The sequence below is a fragment of the Nasonia vitripennis genome (assembly GCF_009193385.2).
Source record: "Nasonia vitripennis strain AsymCx chromosome 3 unlocalized genomic scaffold, Nvit_psr_1.1 chr3_random0004, whole genome shotgun sequence".
Lineage (NCBI taxonomy): Eukaryota > Metazoa > Arthropoda > Insecta > Hymenoptera > Pteromalidae > Nasonia > Nasonia vitripennis.
The window spans coordinates 2,613,107-2,626,793 of NW_022279623.1; the positions used below are offsets into that span (position 1 = coordinate 2,613,107).

Here is a 13,687-nt window from a genome sequence, read left to right on the forward strand (position 1 = left end):
CGATTCGGACATGCATTATGAGCGCAGCTCGGTCAGGTGGGAGGAAACGAGAGGGAGAGAGCGAGAGAGAGAGAGAGAGAGAGAGAGAGAGAGAGAGAGAGAGAGAGAGAGAGAGACACAAGCCTCAGAGCTGAGTTATATACGAATCGGGATCGTCGAATCGCGACTCGATGATGGCGTTGATGATGTAGTGCGCCGTGCGTGGTTGATGGCGGTGCAGTGTGTTCTCCGAGAGAGAGAGAGAGAGAGAGAGAGAGAGAGAGAGAGAGGCCGGGCTCAGAGTGAGCCGAAGGTGATACATGGCCGACGTCCCATCGGACCTTCTCTCGCCTGTCTCTTCTCTTCTCTCTCTCTCTCTCTCTCGTAGGAGAAAGAGAGGAGCGCGGATAAAGAATGAGAGGCATATAGAGAGCGAAAGGGAGAGATAGGGCGGCCCCCCGGAGCAACTGCTGTCATAACTCAATCCCACCTCCTTCTCTTCTCCTCGCCGCTCCGCGAGTGTGTATGTGCGTCCGTCCATCGCGCGCAGCACCTGCGAGATGCATCTAAGCCGCAGCTCTGCTTCTCCTCCTCCTTCGCTTTTTGCATCACCGCCGGTAATTCCGTCTCTTTCTGCGGCTTCGAGTTTTCTGCTGCTGCTTCTTTGGGCTCTTTATTGTGCTGCGCCGGCGTCCCTTAATTTACATCGTGTATAAGCGCGCGAGGATCGATCGCCGGAGATTAGAATTTCACGTGCACGTGGGAACACACGCCGCTCGGCGTCGTCCCGTGTCGCCGCTTGACTTATTTGTTTTAGCTCTTCGAATCGAGAGATATTTATGAAATAGGGGACTCAACTCGTTCCTTGCCTCTCTCTCTCTCTCTCAGCTCTCTCCTTCTTTTTCTCCACTCGATCCCTGCGCGCACTGGCACCGAGTGTCGCTGATTGAAACGACTGCCCGGGCCCCGATTTACGGCGCATTGTTGCTCCCGAAAAATATATGTCCACGGCGTCTAGCCCTTTATATTTATACCTATTCGCGAAATAACGCGCCGAGACGCTGCTGCTGCCGCGTTAATCATCGGGACGCCGAATTTATAGCGAGAGATCCGGAGAAACATTTGTATCAGAGAGCCGGAGCGGACAATGATACGCGCGAGCGGAAAAAAGGCCCCGGAATCTCAGCGATTTTAATGTGGCATTATAAATTTCGCCGAGCAAAAGTGTACGCGTATGCATAATTCATAGCTTCGCTGAGGTCAGCCAGAACGAAGCGAACATTCCGCGCAATCGCAAATTTGCCTAATCACTCTCTTATCACTCGCGTAAGTCAGGCGAGCAATAACAGTATACAAAGGAAAAAACGTGATACATATAGAGAGAGAGGCGTTGGTGACACTCGGCACTTATTCCCCTTGAGCATGAAAATGATCTCCGGCGCCGGGCGCTTAATCGCGAGAAACGTCGTTTGGGCTTTGGCGGACGTGACCGGCGTTAAACGTCGGAATAAGTTCGCATTAACGCTCCCTAATCAAACGCGGCTCCGACCCTCTCTCTCTCTCTCTCTCTCTCTCTCTCTCTCTCTCTCTCTCTCTCTCTCTCGCTCTCCGTGTGCTATACTCGCGCGCCAAATTTGCTGCCGTTGCTGTGTATATGGCGTGTAAGCGTCCCGTAACTCGGCTTCACTTACACTCGCACGCAATGGAGGCTAGTTTAGTCAAAGTTGATGGCAACGCTACTGGCCTCGAGATAAGGGACTTTGCCCCGCTCGATATAGTTCAACACTGGATGATTGCGATTAGTCAGGATTGATTCTCGTATTTTCTCGAATACCTCAAATACCTCCCCGCAAATTTGTCTGGGCTCGTCAACTCCATCAACTCCATCTCAATTTCCCGGGAAAATATCGTTAATTCTCCGGCTTCGTTTAATCCCTCCTCCGAGTCCATACGTACGCAGCGGAGTCCGTTTCCCGAGAGCGCGCCGTTATACTATTCCCCGCGTCTACTTCGTCGCCGTCGTCGTCGTCGTCCCCCTCTTCTCTCCCCCTCCGGAGTACACAGCAACTTCAACGGCTTCTGCTGGGATTCATTTACAATAAACATGTCGCTCGCTAATTTCGCCCGCGTGGAAAAGGAGACGTTGTACATGCGCCCGCGATATCTTCTCTCGTTTCGCAGACAACGAGGACTATGGAGGAGCCGCTCTAACGGCTAACGGCGGACGCGCCCGGCGTTACTCATCCGGGGAATTAGACCTGCTGCGCGGATACGCTAAGGAGAGATCCTCGACCCGTTCGATAACGCGAACTTTTTGCGCAGCGGGAGATCGCATCTTCGTCCGCGAGAATTTTTAATCAAGCTCTCGTCGCGCGGGCCGGAATTAACGCCGCGAAGTGCAGGAGGAAAATTCAAAGCCCCCGAAATTCGGGCGGTAAATCCTTCAGTCCCGCGCGTATAAACGAGAAGCTCAACGCCGTCAGCGTTAAATAACGTCAGGTTGAACGCGCCGCGGACAAAAAGGAACGCGAGCGAGTTACACAGCCGCGGCAAAAAGGAGGATCGAGCCAAAGAGAGCGCAGAGGAATCGCGCGAAAAATATACGAGAGGGCAAAGGTCGACGACGCGGCGGCCGCGGCGGCCGCTGCGGTTTGGCGACGTTTCAGCTCTCGAGAAGGGAGAGAGAGAGAGAGAGAGAGAGAGAGAGAGAGAGAGAAAGCGTTGCGGATCGGCCGGACTCGAAATTATATGATACGTGTAGAGGCGCTTGAGGCACTTGAGCTAGGAAAGCCGGGAAGGTGCGTTTTTGGAAATTTATCGGCTGATCTCGTTGACGCGGATGAAAAAGTCAACACAGCCCACGCGCGAGAAGCAAATGAAAATCCGGAATTTATCCCGGAGTCGATTTAAAGGCAGATTAAGCACGTGGTCTCGCGTTAATTAAAACTATTTTAAGTACAGCATAACTCCGGCAAACAATAACAATTACGAAAGCGCCAGCTAAGAAAAGAGGAAAAAGGCGAGAGAGGGAGGAGAGAGAGAGAGAGGAGGAACGAAAAAGCGCGCGCGAGAGGAGGCGAAAGGGTGGAAGCAGGGAGAGAGAGAGAGAGAGAGAGAGAGAGAGAGAGAGAGAGAGAGAGAGAGAGAGAAGGGTCATGCGGCCATATCCACGCGGCGGCGGCGGCGGCGTCGACCGCAGGCCTGTTTTATTTTATGAATGGCAATATTTCACGCGACAAACTCGACTCTCCTTTCTCCGCTCGCGATTCGCGCGTGTACAGGGCTCGTTCACCGCTAAACTGTCTAGCGCGTGCCGGGCGAGCCGTAGTGTGAGCTTTCCGACAATTTTACCAGACGCTATGCGTTTAAGGACAGGACTTTTTCCTACGGCCTCTTTTTATCCTTTCCAATTTCACCTGCGTCCGCCGAGGGATAATGAACGTTTGTCTCGTCCACAGCTGTTATTGCGCCTTTCTGATGTTGAATTTTTGCGAGGGCAAGAAATAAAGGTCGAGCACTGCACTTATCAGATTTTTAATGCCACACAACGACAATCGGATCTATCCAGGAGCTTTAAACATCAACCGCTGATGAAGAGGGAACCGCCGAGTATCTGGCTCTTCTTGGACTTGCTGGGCCGCCCCGCCAGGACGTAGAGCTCGACCTTCCGGTTGTTGTCAGGTTGGATAGGTCGGACGTTCGAGATCTCCTGGTGGCCTAGGTTTATTTTCTTCAGCGCCTTGAGCTGCGAGAATTCAAAACCGGTTATAGTGGTACAACGATGACGTTCTAGAGCCTGTGCGATAGACTCACGCTAGCCTCGTCCATCGAGAACACTTGGCTCGCCACGATCCAGCGGACGTTCTGCGTGCAAGGTGGAGTGGTGAGCGATCCCTCGTACGTGTAGACCGACCTGATCGTGTCCAGTTTGAGGAGGGACAGGTCGAAGTCATTCGACCTCAGGGACCTGAGGCTGTTCACTCGGGACACCGCGGAGTCCATACTCGACAGCAGCTTCATCCCGTACTGAGCCGGTTTCTTGTTCTGCGAAAAATTCGTGCGAGATAGCAAGGGTCAGAATCGCGCGTGAAGTACTTACGTTCACTTCGAACAGCAGGCCCACGACCAGGACTCCGTCGACGTAGTTCAGAGCCTGCGCCAAGTCCTTGTATTTGGAATTGACGTGCACCAGGTGGAGCTCGGCGGAGAACCTCTGGCCGTTGATGCTGTGCTCGGTGCCATCATCCTGGCCCTTGCCCCAGTGGGCGTGGAGATCGAGGAAGTTGTACTTTTCGCCGTTCACCAAATCGCCCGTCACGTAGGGTATCCCGTTCGACCATTTGCCAGTGAGATTAGCTGAAAGCGAGCATCGATTCCGTTGTTACGTAATCTGCGCACATTTACACGCGCAAAAACTATAGTCACCAGTGTGGCCGTCGTTCAGTATGTTGACGACGATCGGCTTCAAGTGATAATTCATAAACTCGATCGGTGGGTTCTTGACCCTCACTTCCTTGGCTCCTTCTCCCAAGTCTATGGGGGACTGTCTGAGTCCGTATTTGCAAACGGGCGTTTTGTCTCCCCACGACTCTACGTCGTCGTACCCAAAGTCGCCAACTGAGAAGAAGTAACGATCAGCTACGCGTATCATTGCAACGTTATAAGGAAAGTATACTTACCCGCGGAGTAAGCGGCTCCGAGCATCGCCGAGGCGAGCAGCAGCCGAATGCATCGGTTCATGTTGAAACGCTCTGAGCTGCCGGAAAATACACACTGCGCAACTGTCGCGGTCAGGAGCTTATTTAAGAACAAAGTCCACCTATCATTATCCGTTTACGACTCGCGCTTGCTATTCAAATGTCGGCTTATCGATGCGCGCGCATATTTGCATCGATCATCGCTGGCAAAGAAAGACGAAGAAAAAATCGCGCTAATGTAAGTATACAAGCACATACGAGGAAGCTCAAAGTGCACGCGCGACCGCGAAAACAGCAGTCGAGTCTCGCTCGCGGCTAATTGAAACCGATCGTTTTTCCTCGGCGCGTGTCTGCAGCGCGTTGTCGCCCCATCAAAAAGCCAGAGCGGGACGATCCATCGCCATTACTGTCGCGCGCGCGCGCACACAATGCGCTCATCTAGCGCGTGTGCATACGTGGGCGAGATAAAAGATAGGGAGACACGGTAGCGGAGAGCCACGCGGTCCATATATGTAAATACCTGCATGAAGAGAGCTCGGTCAAGAAGCGGCCGCGATAAGGCGCGCGCGACGCGACAGAATAAGAGAAGGGCATACAGCAGCAGCGAGTGTGCGGTAGCCGTGGCCTAAAAATAAAGATAAAGCGGGGAAAGAGGAGAAAAGGAGATAAAGAGCGAGAAGGGCGGAGGCCAGTAGCAGGAGCAGCAGCCAGCGCCGCGCGTATGTAACATATACTATCTTGAATATGCGCATACATCGCGGGAGGAAGAAAGGAGTAGCTGCTGCTGCTGCTGCTGCTGCTGCGGGTATGCGCAGGAGCCGTGTTTTCTCGGAATCGCGGCGCGGGAGCTGCCCGTCTCGTAATTACCTGTGCTACGCGAGAGAGAGAGAGAGAGAGAGAGAGAGAGAGAGAGAGAGAGAGAGAGAGAGAGAGAGAGAAGGAAGCTTCTTTCTTTATACCTATACACAGACTCTGATTCTGCGCATATTATATGCCCTTTCTCCTTTTAATTGATTTCTTACTCGCGCGTTCTCGGAAAGATGAGTAAATGGAAATCGAGCGCGTAGCCGTACAGCGGCGGAGGCTAAACATTTCAGCACGTGTCCCTCGTATAACCGCGATATTCCTTGCCGATAAACGCGGGACACATACCTATTGGGCTGCTTTTCATTCGGAGCGGCGATAAAAAGCTCGTTATCGCGCACGGGACGCGCGCGCCGAATCTCCGAGAAGAGAGCCGCCGAAAATAGAGAGAAAATAGACTAGCGACTTTTCGCCACATAAACACGAGCTGACACTGCGGATCTCTCACTCTCTCTCTCTCTCTCTCTCTCTCTCTCTCTCTCTCTCTCTCTCTCTTCCATACGTACGACCTGCTAAGAAAAAACGAGGAAGAAATCCTCCGGCACCATCGAATTTAACGAGTAGTCCAGCCTCGCTGCAGCGATGAGATTATACCGATCTCCCGCTTGCGTAATCGAGTCGGAGAAAAAGGCTGTTGTCGAAATAGTAGCCGGTCAGCGGCTCGCGTATGTGTATAAAGCACGAGTAGTATATAGCGGTACGCGGCGATCGTAAAAGGCCAACATCAGAGCCGAGAGCGGACGAAACGACGGAGCAGCGGCGGCGGCGGCGGCAGTAGTAGTCGGCTTAATCCCCGGCGTAGGCCATAGTATAGGGGCATTAGGCGAAACCCTCGCACGTATTACAACATCTTACGCGAGCGAGTCCGGCGAGATGGGATGGAAAAGTGAAATAGAGGGAGAGAGAGAGAGAGAGAGAGAGAGAGAGAGAGAGAGAGAGAGAGAGAGAAAGAGAGAGAGAGAGAAAGAGAGAGAGAGAGGTTCGGTCGTTTTGTGATACTGTGACTGTATACTGTGCGGGAGGTGTGCGCGTGCTGCTGTTATATGTATGTATCGCTGTTTCGACGCCCTGAAAAGGACCGAGTTGTCGAGGGCTTATTGTCGAAGTGCTGGAGAGAGAGAGAGAGAGGAAACGGGGGTGCGGATGGATGACCGCTTGGACGATGGAAGAGTGTGAATCATTGCATAGTTTTTCCGGAAACTTTTCTTAAGCTCGCCTTAATATCTTAATAATGCAGTTTTAGCATTAGTGACCCACCACTACATTTATAGACTGCACTACCTATTTTCACGTGCCACAGACACGAAGAGTTTAGGGGTTTACGAAAAGGTCAGTTCAAAACTGCTATGTTTTGGTACCTAATTTATATCGCTCTAGCGATCCATACATTAAAATTAAGTGTTTAATTCAGACTCGCAATAACGACAATATAACAAAATGCACCTCTCGTTATCATATTTCCTCAATTCCCACTTTTTGAGGAAAAAGTAAAGCACATGGCGCGGTAAAACGAACAGCCAATCAGAGAACGAATACAATGATTACCATACGTCTTTTTTGAGTATAGGACACACCAACATTCTTCTCTTAGCAGAACTATCCGGTACAACTGTCCCTCGTGTGCGAAGCACTATCAGCGTGTATATCCGCCGGTAGGTCGCTAAGTAGGTGCACACAAGCTACACGGCACAATACGTATCTCTCGAAAAATCGTCAATGCGCCTGCGCGGCAGCTCGTGCGCCGCCGGCATACGAGATCAACGTGTTCTCGCGAGTCGCGAATACAAAGACGCGCGCAGCGGAAAGGGGAAACAATGACGAAAACAACTCTCCCGCGCAGATATATACATAAAATGCAGGGCCGATAGAATCGGCCGTCTATAGCTGATGTATGTATTCCTGCACGTTCAGCAGGAAACCGTATGGAAGGTGTTAACTTTTGCTTTATAGGGGACCGTATACGTCGCCGACGTATAGTATGCCTTAGCATTAGACGGGAGAGAGAGACGCCCGTTAAATACCGCGGCCGGAACGACGTTACGAGATGTTAATATACTGATTATTGTTTGCTGGAAAGCTCGCTTTTTTGCCTTCAATTATTTCGCCCGTCTCGGGGTGCACCTACGCGACGAAACTTCTCGGATATACACTGCATATACTTTTTGGAAAGGCGCAAAGGTAGCCGGAGCGTATCATAATCTCTGCGGAAGTTTGGAAAACTAAGTTAGCCAGATCATCGCGCGAAACTTTTCCCATTATTAATTCAAAAGCCCTCGATTAAAATAGTAATCCGCGCACGCGCAAGCGCAGAGAGAGAGAGAGAGAGAGAGAGAGAGAGAGAGAGAGAGAGAGAAAGAGAGATAGAGAGAGAGAGAGAGAGAGAGAGAGATAAAGAGAGCGGAGCACTGCTCTCTGCAGAGTCGAAATATAAACACGAATATGCAAAAAATTCAGCGCTGCAGCGAGTTGCTTCCCCCTCTCGCGCGCAACTAGCTGCATAAACTGCTTCATTTATGTAAATAGTAAAGTTCCATACATAACTTGCCAATTTCCTCGAAATTAAATTACATCGCCTTCTCGTGTCCGTTAAATTCTACTCGAGCAAGTTCGCCCCCGTGTCTTCGTATCTCCGCATTAAAGTATAACTTCTTTCCCTATCTGGCCGCCCTGCGCCGGCGAGCGGCTCTTTTATTTTTCCCCGACGAGCAGCCCCGCGGCTCTTCTCGCGCGAAAAAAAGCTAGCGAGAGAAGCGAAAATTCTATCTGCATTCGTTCTCGCGCGTATAGTGAGCGTGGGGGGGGGGGGGAGGTGTAGGGGACGCCTTGTTTCCGCGCGCGGCTATATCCGCGCGGATGCGGTGCTTCATTTTATAGTTATGCACTGAGGACACTTTTACTACACAGCCGCGCGCGGGGGCCAGTTCGCGGACGTTTATTGTCTTTTATACTTCTCTCGCGGCGAAAGCTCGTTCGTTTATTTATATATACTCACGCTCCGCCGCGGTGCGCGCACTGGCGCGAGCGCGCGAGAAACAAATTTCCTCTATTTTATCGCCATTAGTCCGACAAACTCGCATTAAAATTTCCCCGGCGATTATTTTTTCCCCAATTGAGGGAGTGTACGCGCGCGCGCGCCTGGCGTACACGGGCTCGTATTTCTATTTTTAATTATTCCGAATGTATGCGCGAGCCCGGTCTTCATTATTTAGAGGACCAAGTTGCCGCTCGCGCCGGCGACAAGTACACACTGTTATGGCTCGGCCCCGTGAAATACTCTCTCCTTCTCTCTAGCGAGCGATAATTAATTTCGGAAAAAAGCACTCACTTGGTGTAGAACGCGCCGTCGCACTCGTTGCAGATGTACTTCCTCTCCTTGGCTCGAATGACCGGCCCCTCGGCGCCCTGGCAGTTCTTCTGGTGCAGCTTCCGATCGGACCTCCTGGCGAAGGTGGCCGAGCACTTGCCGCAGGGGAAGGGCCTCTCGCCGGTGTGCTTCCGCAGGTGGTCCCTGAGCGCGCACTTCCGGAACGTCCTCTCGCAGAGCGGACACACGTAGCACGGCTGCGTCGACTTGGCCGCTTCTTCGCGCTCTACCGGGCCGTCGTGGAGGATCTTGTGGAACAGAAATTCTGCCCCCGAGTCGCTCGCAAACGTACAGACGTCGCAGCTCCATTGTTCTGCTTTTACTGCAGAGCTGGACGGCTTTTCTTCCTGGGAACAGCATCGATTCTCGCGCGTGTGCCTCGTCACGTCCTGCGACAGGGCGAACCGCTCTCCGCACTTGGCGCACCTGCAACAAAGGAGTGTGTGTTATACAAAGCCTGTATTTAGCATGCTATCATAGAGTTTACCTGTGGCACAATTCCGAATGCTCCTCCAGCAGATGCTTCCTGTGCTCCGCCAGGTTCTCCCGCTTGACCTCGCAGTGGGGACAGGCCCGCCTCGTCTCCTGGCCGTCGCCGGACCTCTTGCTCCTGACGGTCTCCTTGTGGCTCGAGGTCCGTCTGTGGAGGACCGCGTCGTGGGCCGTCTTGAAGGACACCGAGCAGAACGAGCAGAAGTAGGGCGTCGTTTCGGCCTCGTCGTCGGACTTGACCTGCTCGCTCTTCAGCGCGACGGCCTTGTGACACGAGAGCTGGTGACGCTGCAGCGCTATCAGCGAGCGGACGATCTGGCCGCAGAGGCCGCAGCTCAGCCGACGCTGGTACTCGTCCGAGGCGGACTGACAGATCTCGTGGCCCGTCTCCTTGGCGTGGAAGCGGAGCTGTATGTTGTACCTCGGGAGACATTACACGTTCATTAGGCTTCGGGTATAAATAACGAGATCGGAGCCGATCAATTAAACCGACTCGCATAATATTCAAGAGGCGCGCGCGTCGAAGACAAGCCCGGCCGATTTTACCGGTCGATGCAATAAATCGCCGAATCGAGCTTCGATTAATAACGTTTGTGTATAGAGGAAAGCGCGTTTAAACCTACCTAAAGCGGCGGCAACAGGTTGGGCACGTGAGCACGCGCTGGCGACGAATGACTATCGGTACGGAGCCATTTATCATGGAGACCACATCTTGATGGCCTTGCTTCATTATATGCGCCTCGACGCTCTCATTATCATCGCAGCAGAAGTCGCAGAGGGCGCACACGAAGCTGCCCGCTATCTGCGCAGGGGAAATTTATCGTCGCCGAGTGAGTATATACAAGTGTGAAATTGGCCCGTCAAAACGCGCGAGCGAATTAAAATACAGTCTCGAATTCACCTTAGACACCGCGTTCCGGTGCGCGTCGGATCTCCAGTGCCGCAGGAAGGTGTCGCCGGTGTTGCAATAAAAGCGACACGGGCCGCACTGGAAGGGACACTGGCGCACGATGTTCGCCATGTTCTCCAGGAGGAAGCGGCGAGCGGCCTGCGTGCAGCCGCTCGGCATGGCACCTGCGACGCGGCAGTGATAGTGCGAGAGAAGGTGTTTGCCCATCTGCGCGCGGCGCACGCGAGCCCGGCAGATCTCGCACGAGAGCAGCTCTTTCTCCCGTCGCCGCTTCTGCTTCTTCTGGCCTCGTTCCTCGCGGGGCCGCTGCCTCTTCCTGCTGCTCCTCTTGCCGCAGTCCGCCTCGCACGTGGCCGGCGACGATTCGCCTTTCATCTGCGGATTCGGAGAGTTGCATCGGTACCGTGTGCTATTACGACTGAATGTGTGTACGTTACGTGTGTGTGTGTGTGTGTGTGTACCGACCGTGGCCAGGACTTTCTGCCGCTGGCTGAGCTGCTGCTGGCGGCGGGGGAGCGGGAGCGCGACGCCCCGCGGCTGCACGGCTCCGTCGATTTCCTGCATGCTTCTTCTGGCGTGCAGATCGGAGCGCAGGTGCCGGTTGTAAACCAGCCGGGAGGCCAGTTTCCGACCGCAGGGACTGCACCAATATCCCGCGCCGATATCGGCCCCGGCTCCCGGAACCCATTTGCCGCGCGTGTGACCCGGCGGTGGCTGCTGCGCGTCTTTGCTGCTCTCGTACTCGTACTTTGGCTGTGTGGGGTTTAGTTTTTTATTTTATTTCTTCTTTTTACGAGGTAATGACAAGCGGTTACCTGGACGTAGCTGGGCTTCCACTTGCCCCCGGTGTGAGTGGGCGGCGGATGCGCCGGTTCGTCCGCTTCCGCCTCGTCCTCGTTGACCTGCTGCTGCTGCGCAGTCGCTGCCTCCTCCTGCGAGGAGATGCCCTCGGGTCTCCACTTGCCCCCCGTGTGACTCCGCGGGGGATACTCCTGGTCGTGCTCGGGGTCGTCGGATTCGGAGTAGAACTCCTCCTCGACCATGTCCACGTCGAGGCTCTCGTCGTCCGAGTCCTCGTCATGCTGCGCGTAGTCGTACTCGGCGTAGCTGTCCAGGTTGCGCAGCTCCTCCTTGGTCTCCGCGAGATCGGTGAGTATCGTGTCCTCGAGCCAGTCGGCGCGCTTCCGATCGGTAGCGCTTCTCTCGGCCTTGGCGCCTCCTCCCGCAGCCACTCCCGAGCTGCCGGCGAGTTTGCCGCTGGGAACGGCGCTGCTGGCCTGCTTGCTGGCCGTGCTGACGATCTCGGGGAAGCCGACGAGGGACGGTATGCCGAGGTCGTCGAGATCGGTAACGACCGGCATGAGGTTGGGCTTGCTCTCCTCCGGCTTCTCGTCTGGGCTCTTGTCCTTGCGCATGCGCTTCCTCTTGCGCTCCTCGTTCCGACCGGACCTCCGGAGTTTGGTGTCCAGGAGGTCGGTAGGGCGTTGCGGCTGCGGCTTGGCACTCGACTGCAGCTCCAGCGAGCTGAAGAAGGCGTCCGCGTTGAGGATCTCGGGGTAGCGGACGTTGGGCGTCGACACGGGGCTGTGGTACACGGACACGGGCTTGTCCCCCTCGGTGCAGGTGCGGCAACCGGACTGTCGGTGACGGACATAGTTCTCCAGGCCGTTGATCGTCGTGTGGCACTTGTTGCAGAAGTGCGTGTCGTCCTCGTCCTCGAAGTTCTGCATATCGGGATCCTGAAGCACACGTCGGCCACACGTACGTCCCTGTATAATTAAACTCGAATTATCGCGCGTTCCCTCTCCGATTTATAAATTCAATTACTTCGAACGGCCCGGTAAAGAAGCTTATCTTCGGAGCTAAAAACCGTCATAAACGCTCGCGCTTATCGAAAAAGGCGGCAGCATCCTTCGCTCTTGAAATAAATCCGATCGCTCCCGCGTCCGTCCGTTTCTCTCTCTCTCTCTCTCTCTCTCTCTCTCTCTCTCTCTCTCTCTCTCTCTCGGCGTGGGCAGCTAATTGCGAACAAAACTGTCTTTCGTGCAGCGCACGGCTTTGCCGCGGATGCGTAAAAATAAATTTGTCGACGGGAGATAAGCGCGCTCTTGAAAAGGTGCATCGACGGAACACGCGAATTCAATTAGAGGCGGCGGCGAGTCGCGCGCGTGTTATGCGTTTATTTTCGCGAGCCGATACGTTCGAGGAGAGAAAAACGACGGGACACGCGCGAGAATAAATAATTAATCGCGGGATAGGGAGTTAGGACACGGAAGCTATAAAGCTGCTTGTACACTAGGATGCTAACTGATGAAGCGCTGCACCTGTGCGTTTTACGCGGTATTTTCGTCACTATTCTCTACATTTCCGATACAAAAAACGGTCGGAAAAAATTGAAACCTCGAAAGGGCTGCACAGGGCGGTGCGCGGGAAAAATTAATAACGCAAAAAAGTGCGCTGCAGCATAAAAGGAGGAGAGGGGAAGAGCTCAATTCCCCGTAGCAAAGCTCGACCTCGTATTTTAACAATAATCTCGGCGATTGCTCGCTCCCGCCGCGCGCGCTGGCATAATATTCAAACAGTGCAGGTGTGTAGCGTGCAGTGATCCCCTTATCTCTCGCTCTCTCTCTCTCTCTCTCTCTCTCTCTCTCTCTCTCTCTCTCTCTCTCTCTCTCTCTCGAAATTAAAGGCAGAGTCTCTATCTCGTCTCTCGGTTTTAAGTGCTCGCGCTAAAGTGACTCGAAGCTCCATCTCCCCTCCGCGTACGCGTATATACATATACATGTACATGCGCATCTATGTGGAGGCAAGAAAGGATACACGGAGAAACACAGGAGCGGAGCTCGTACGATCCGCAAGGGAGCATCGGGACAAAAGCTAAGGACAATCGCATTAGAGCGCGAGCTTTCCGCGCAAAGACAGACGGAGCCGGGGCATCGAAAATACCGAGAGGCGGGAGTAACAGGCAAATTGAACTCAATATTTGCCGGGAAACAAGTGTGTGTGTGTGCGCGCGAGAGAGCAAGAGAGAACAAGTGAGAGAGAAAGGCCGGGAGGGTTGTGTGTGCGCGCGCGGGCGAAGAGATCGGTCGATGCCGCCTGGCCGTTATTCGGACGACGACACTTTGCCTCTCCGCCGACGCCGCCCCTCTTCGCTGCGTCTATATATTTTCCCCCTCGCGTCTTTTCTCTCTCTCTCTCTCTCGCTCGCTCTCGCTCTGTCTGGACCCTCTGTGCCCCGGCGTGCGTTACGGGAAAGCCGCCGGTGATGTTGTACAGCTCAGGCTCGTATTCCACTTCTTTTTCCCCGCCGTACATCTTATCATGCGCGGACTTGAGTGTGTCGCGCGCTAATTGATTAACAAGCGTTTGCGCTTTTTC

General features: G+C 53.8%; 1 protein-coding gene across 4 annotated transcripts in view; it reads right to left on the minus strand.

Annotated features, from left to right (window-relative positions):
- LOC100116047 (zinc finger protein 729) overlaps window positions 1–13,687 on the minus strand; it is a 66,497-nt gene that overhangs the window by 43,085 nt on the left and 9,725 nt on the right. For 2 of the 4 annotated variants that reach the window (XM_016986384.2, XM_031925774.1), the window contains 6 exons: window positions 11,122–12,075; window positions 10,772–11,059; window positions 10,298–10,681; window positions 10,020–10,198; window positions 9,392–9,817; window positions 8,866–9,330 (listed from right to left, as the gene is read on the minus strand). In XM_016986384.2, the coding sequence (XP_016841873.1) occupies window positions 8,866–9,330; window positions 9,392–9,817; window positions 10,020–10,198; window positions 10,298–10,681; window positions 10,772–11,059; window positions 11,122–12,036 (2,657 nt within the window). In that variant the 5' untranslated portion in view covers window positions 12,037–12,075. Of the gene's footprint in view, window positions 1–4,668; window positions 4,777–8,865; window positions 9,331–9,391; window positions 9,818–10,019; window positions 10,199–10,297; window positions 10,682–10,771; window positions 11,060–11,121; window positions 12,076–13,687 lie in introns of those variants that run through there. The other 2 variants (XM_016986390.2, XM_016986387.2) reach the window with 2 other exon arrangements.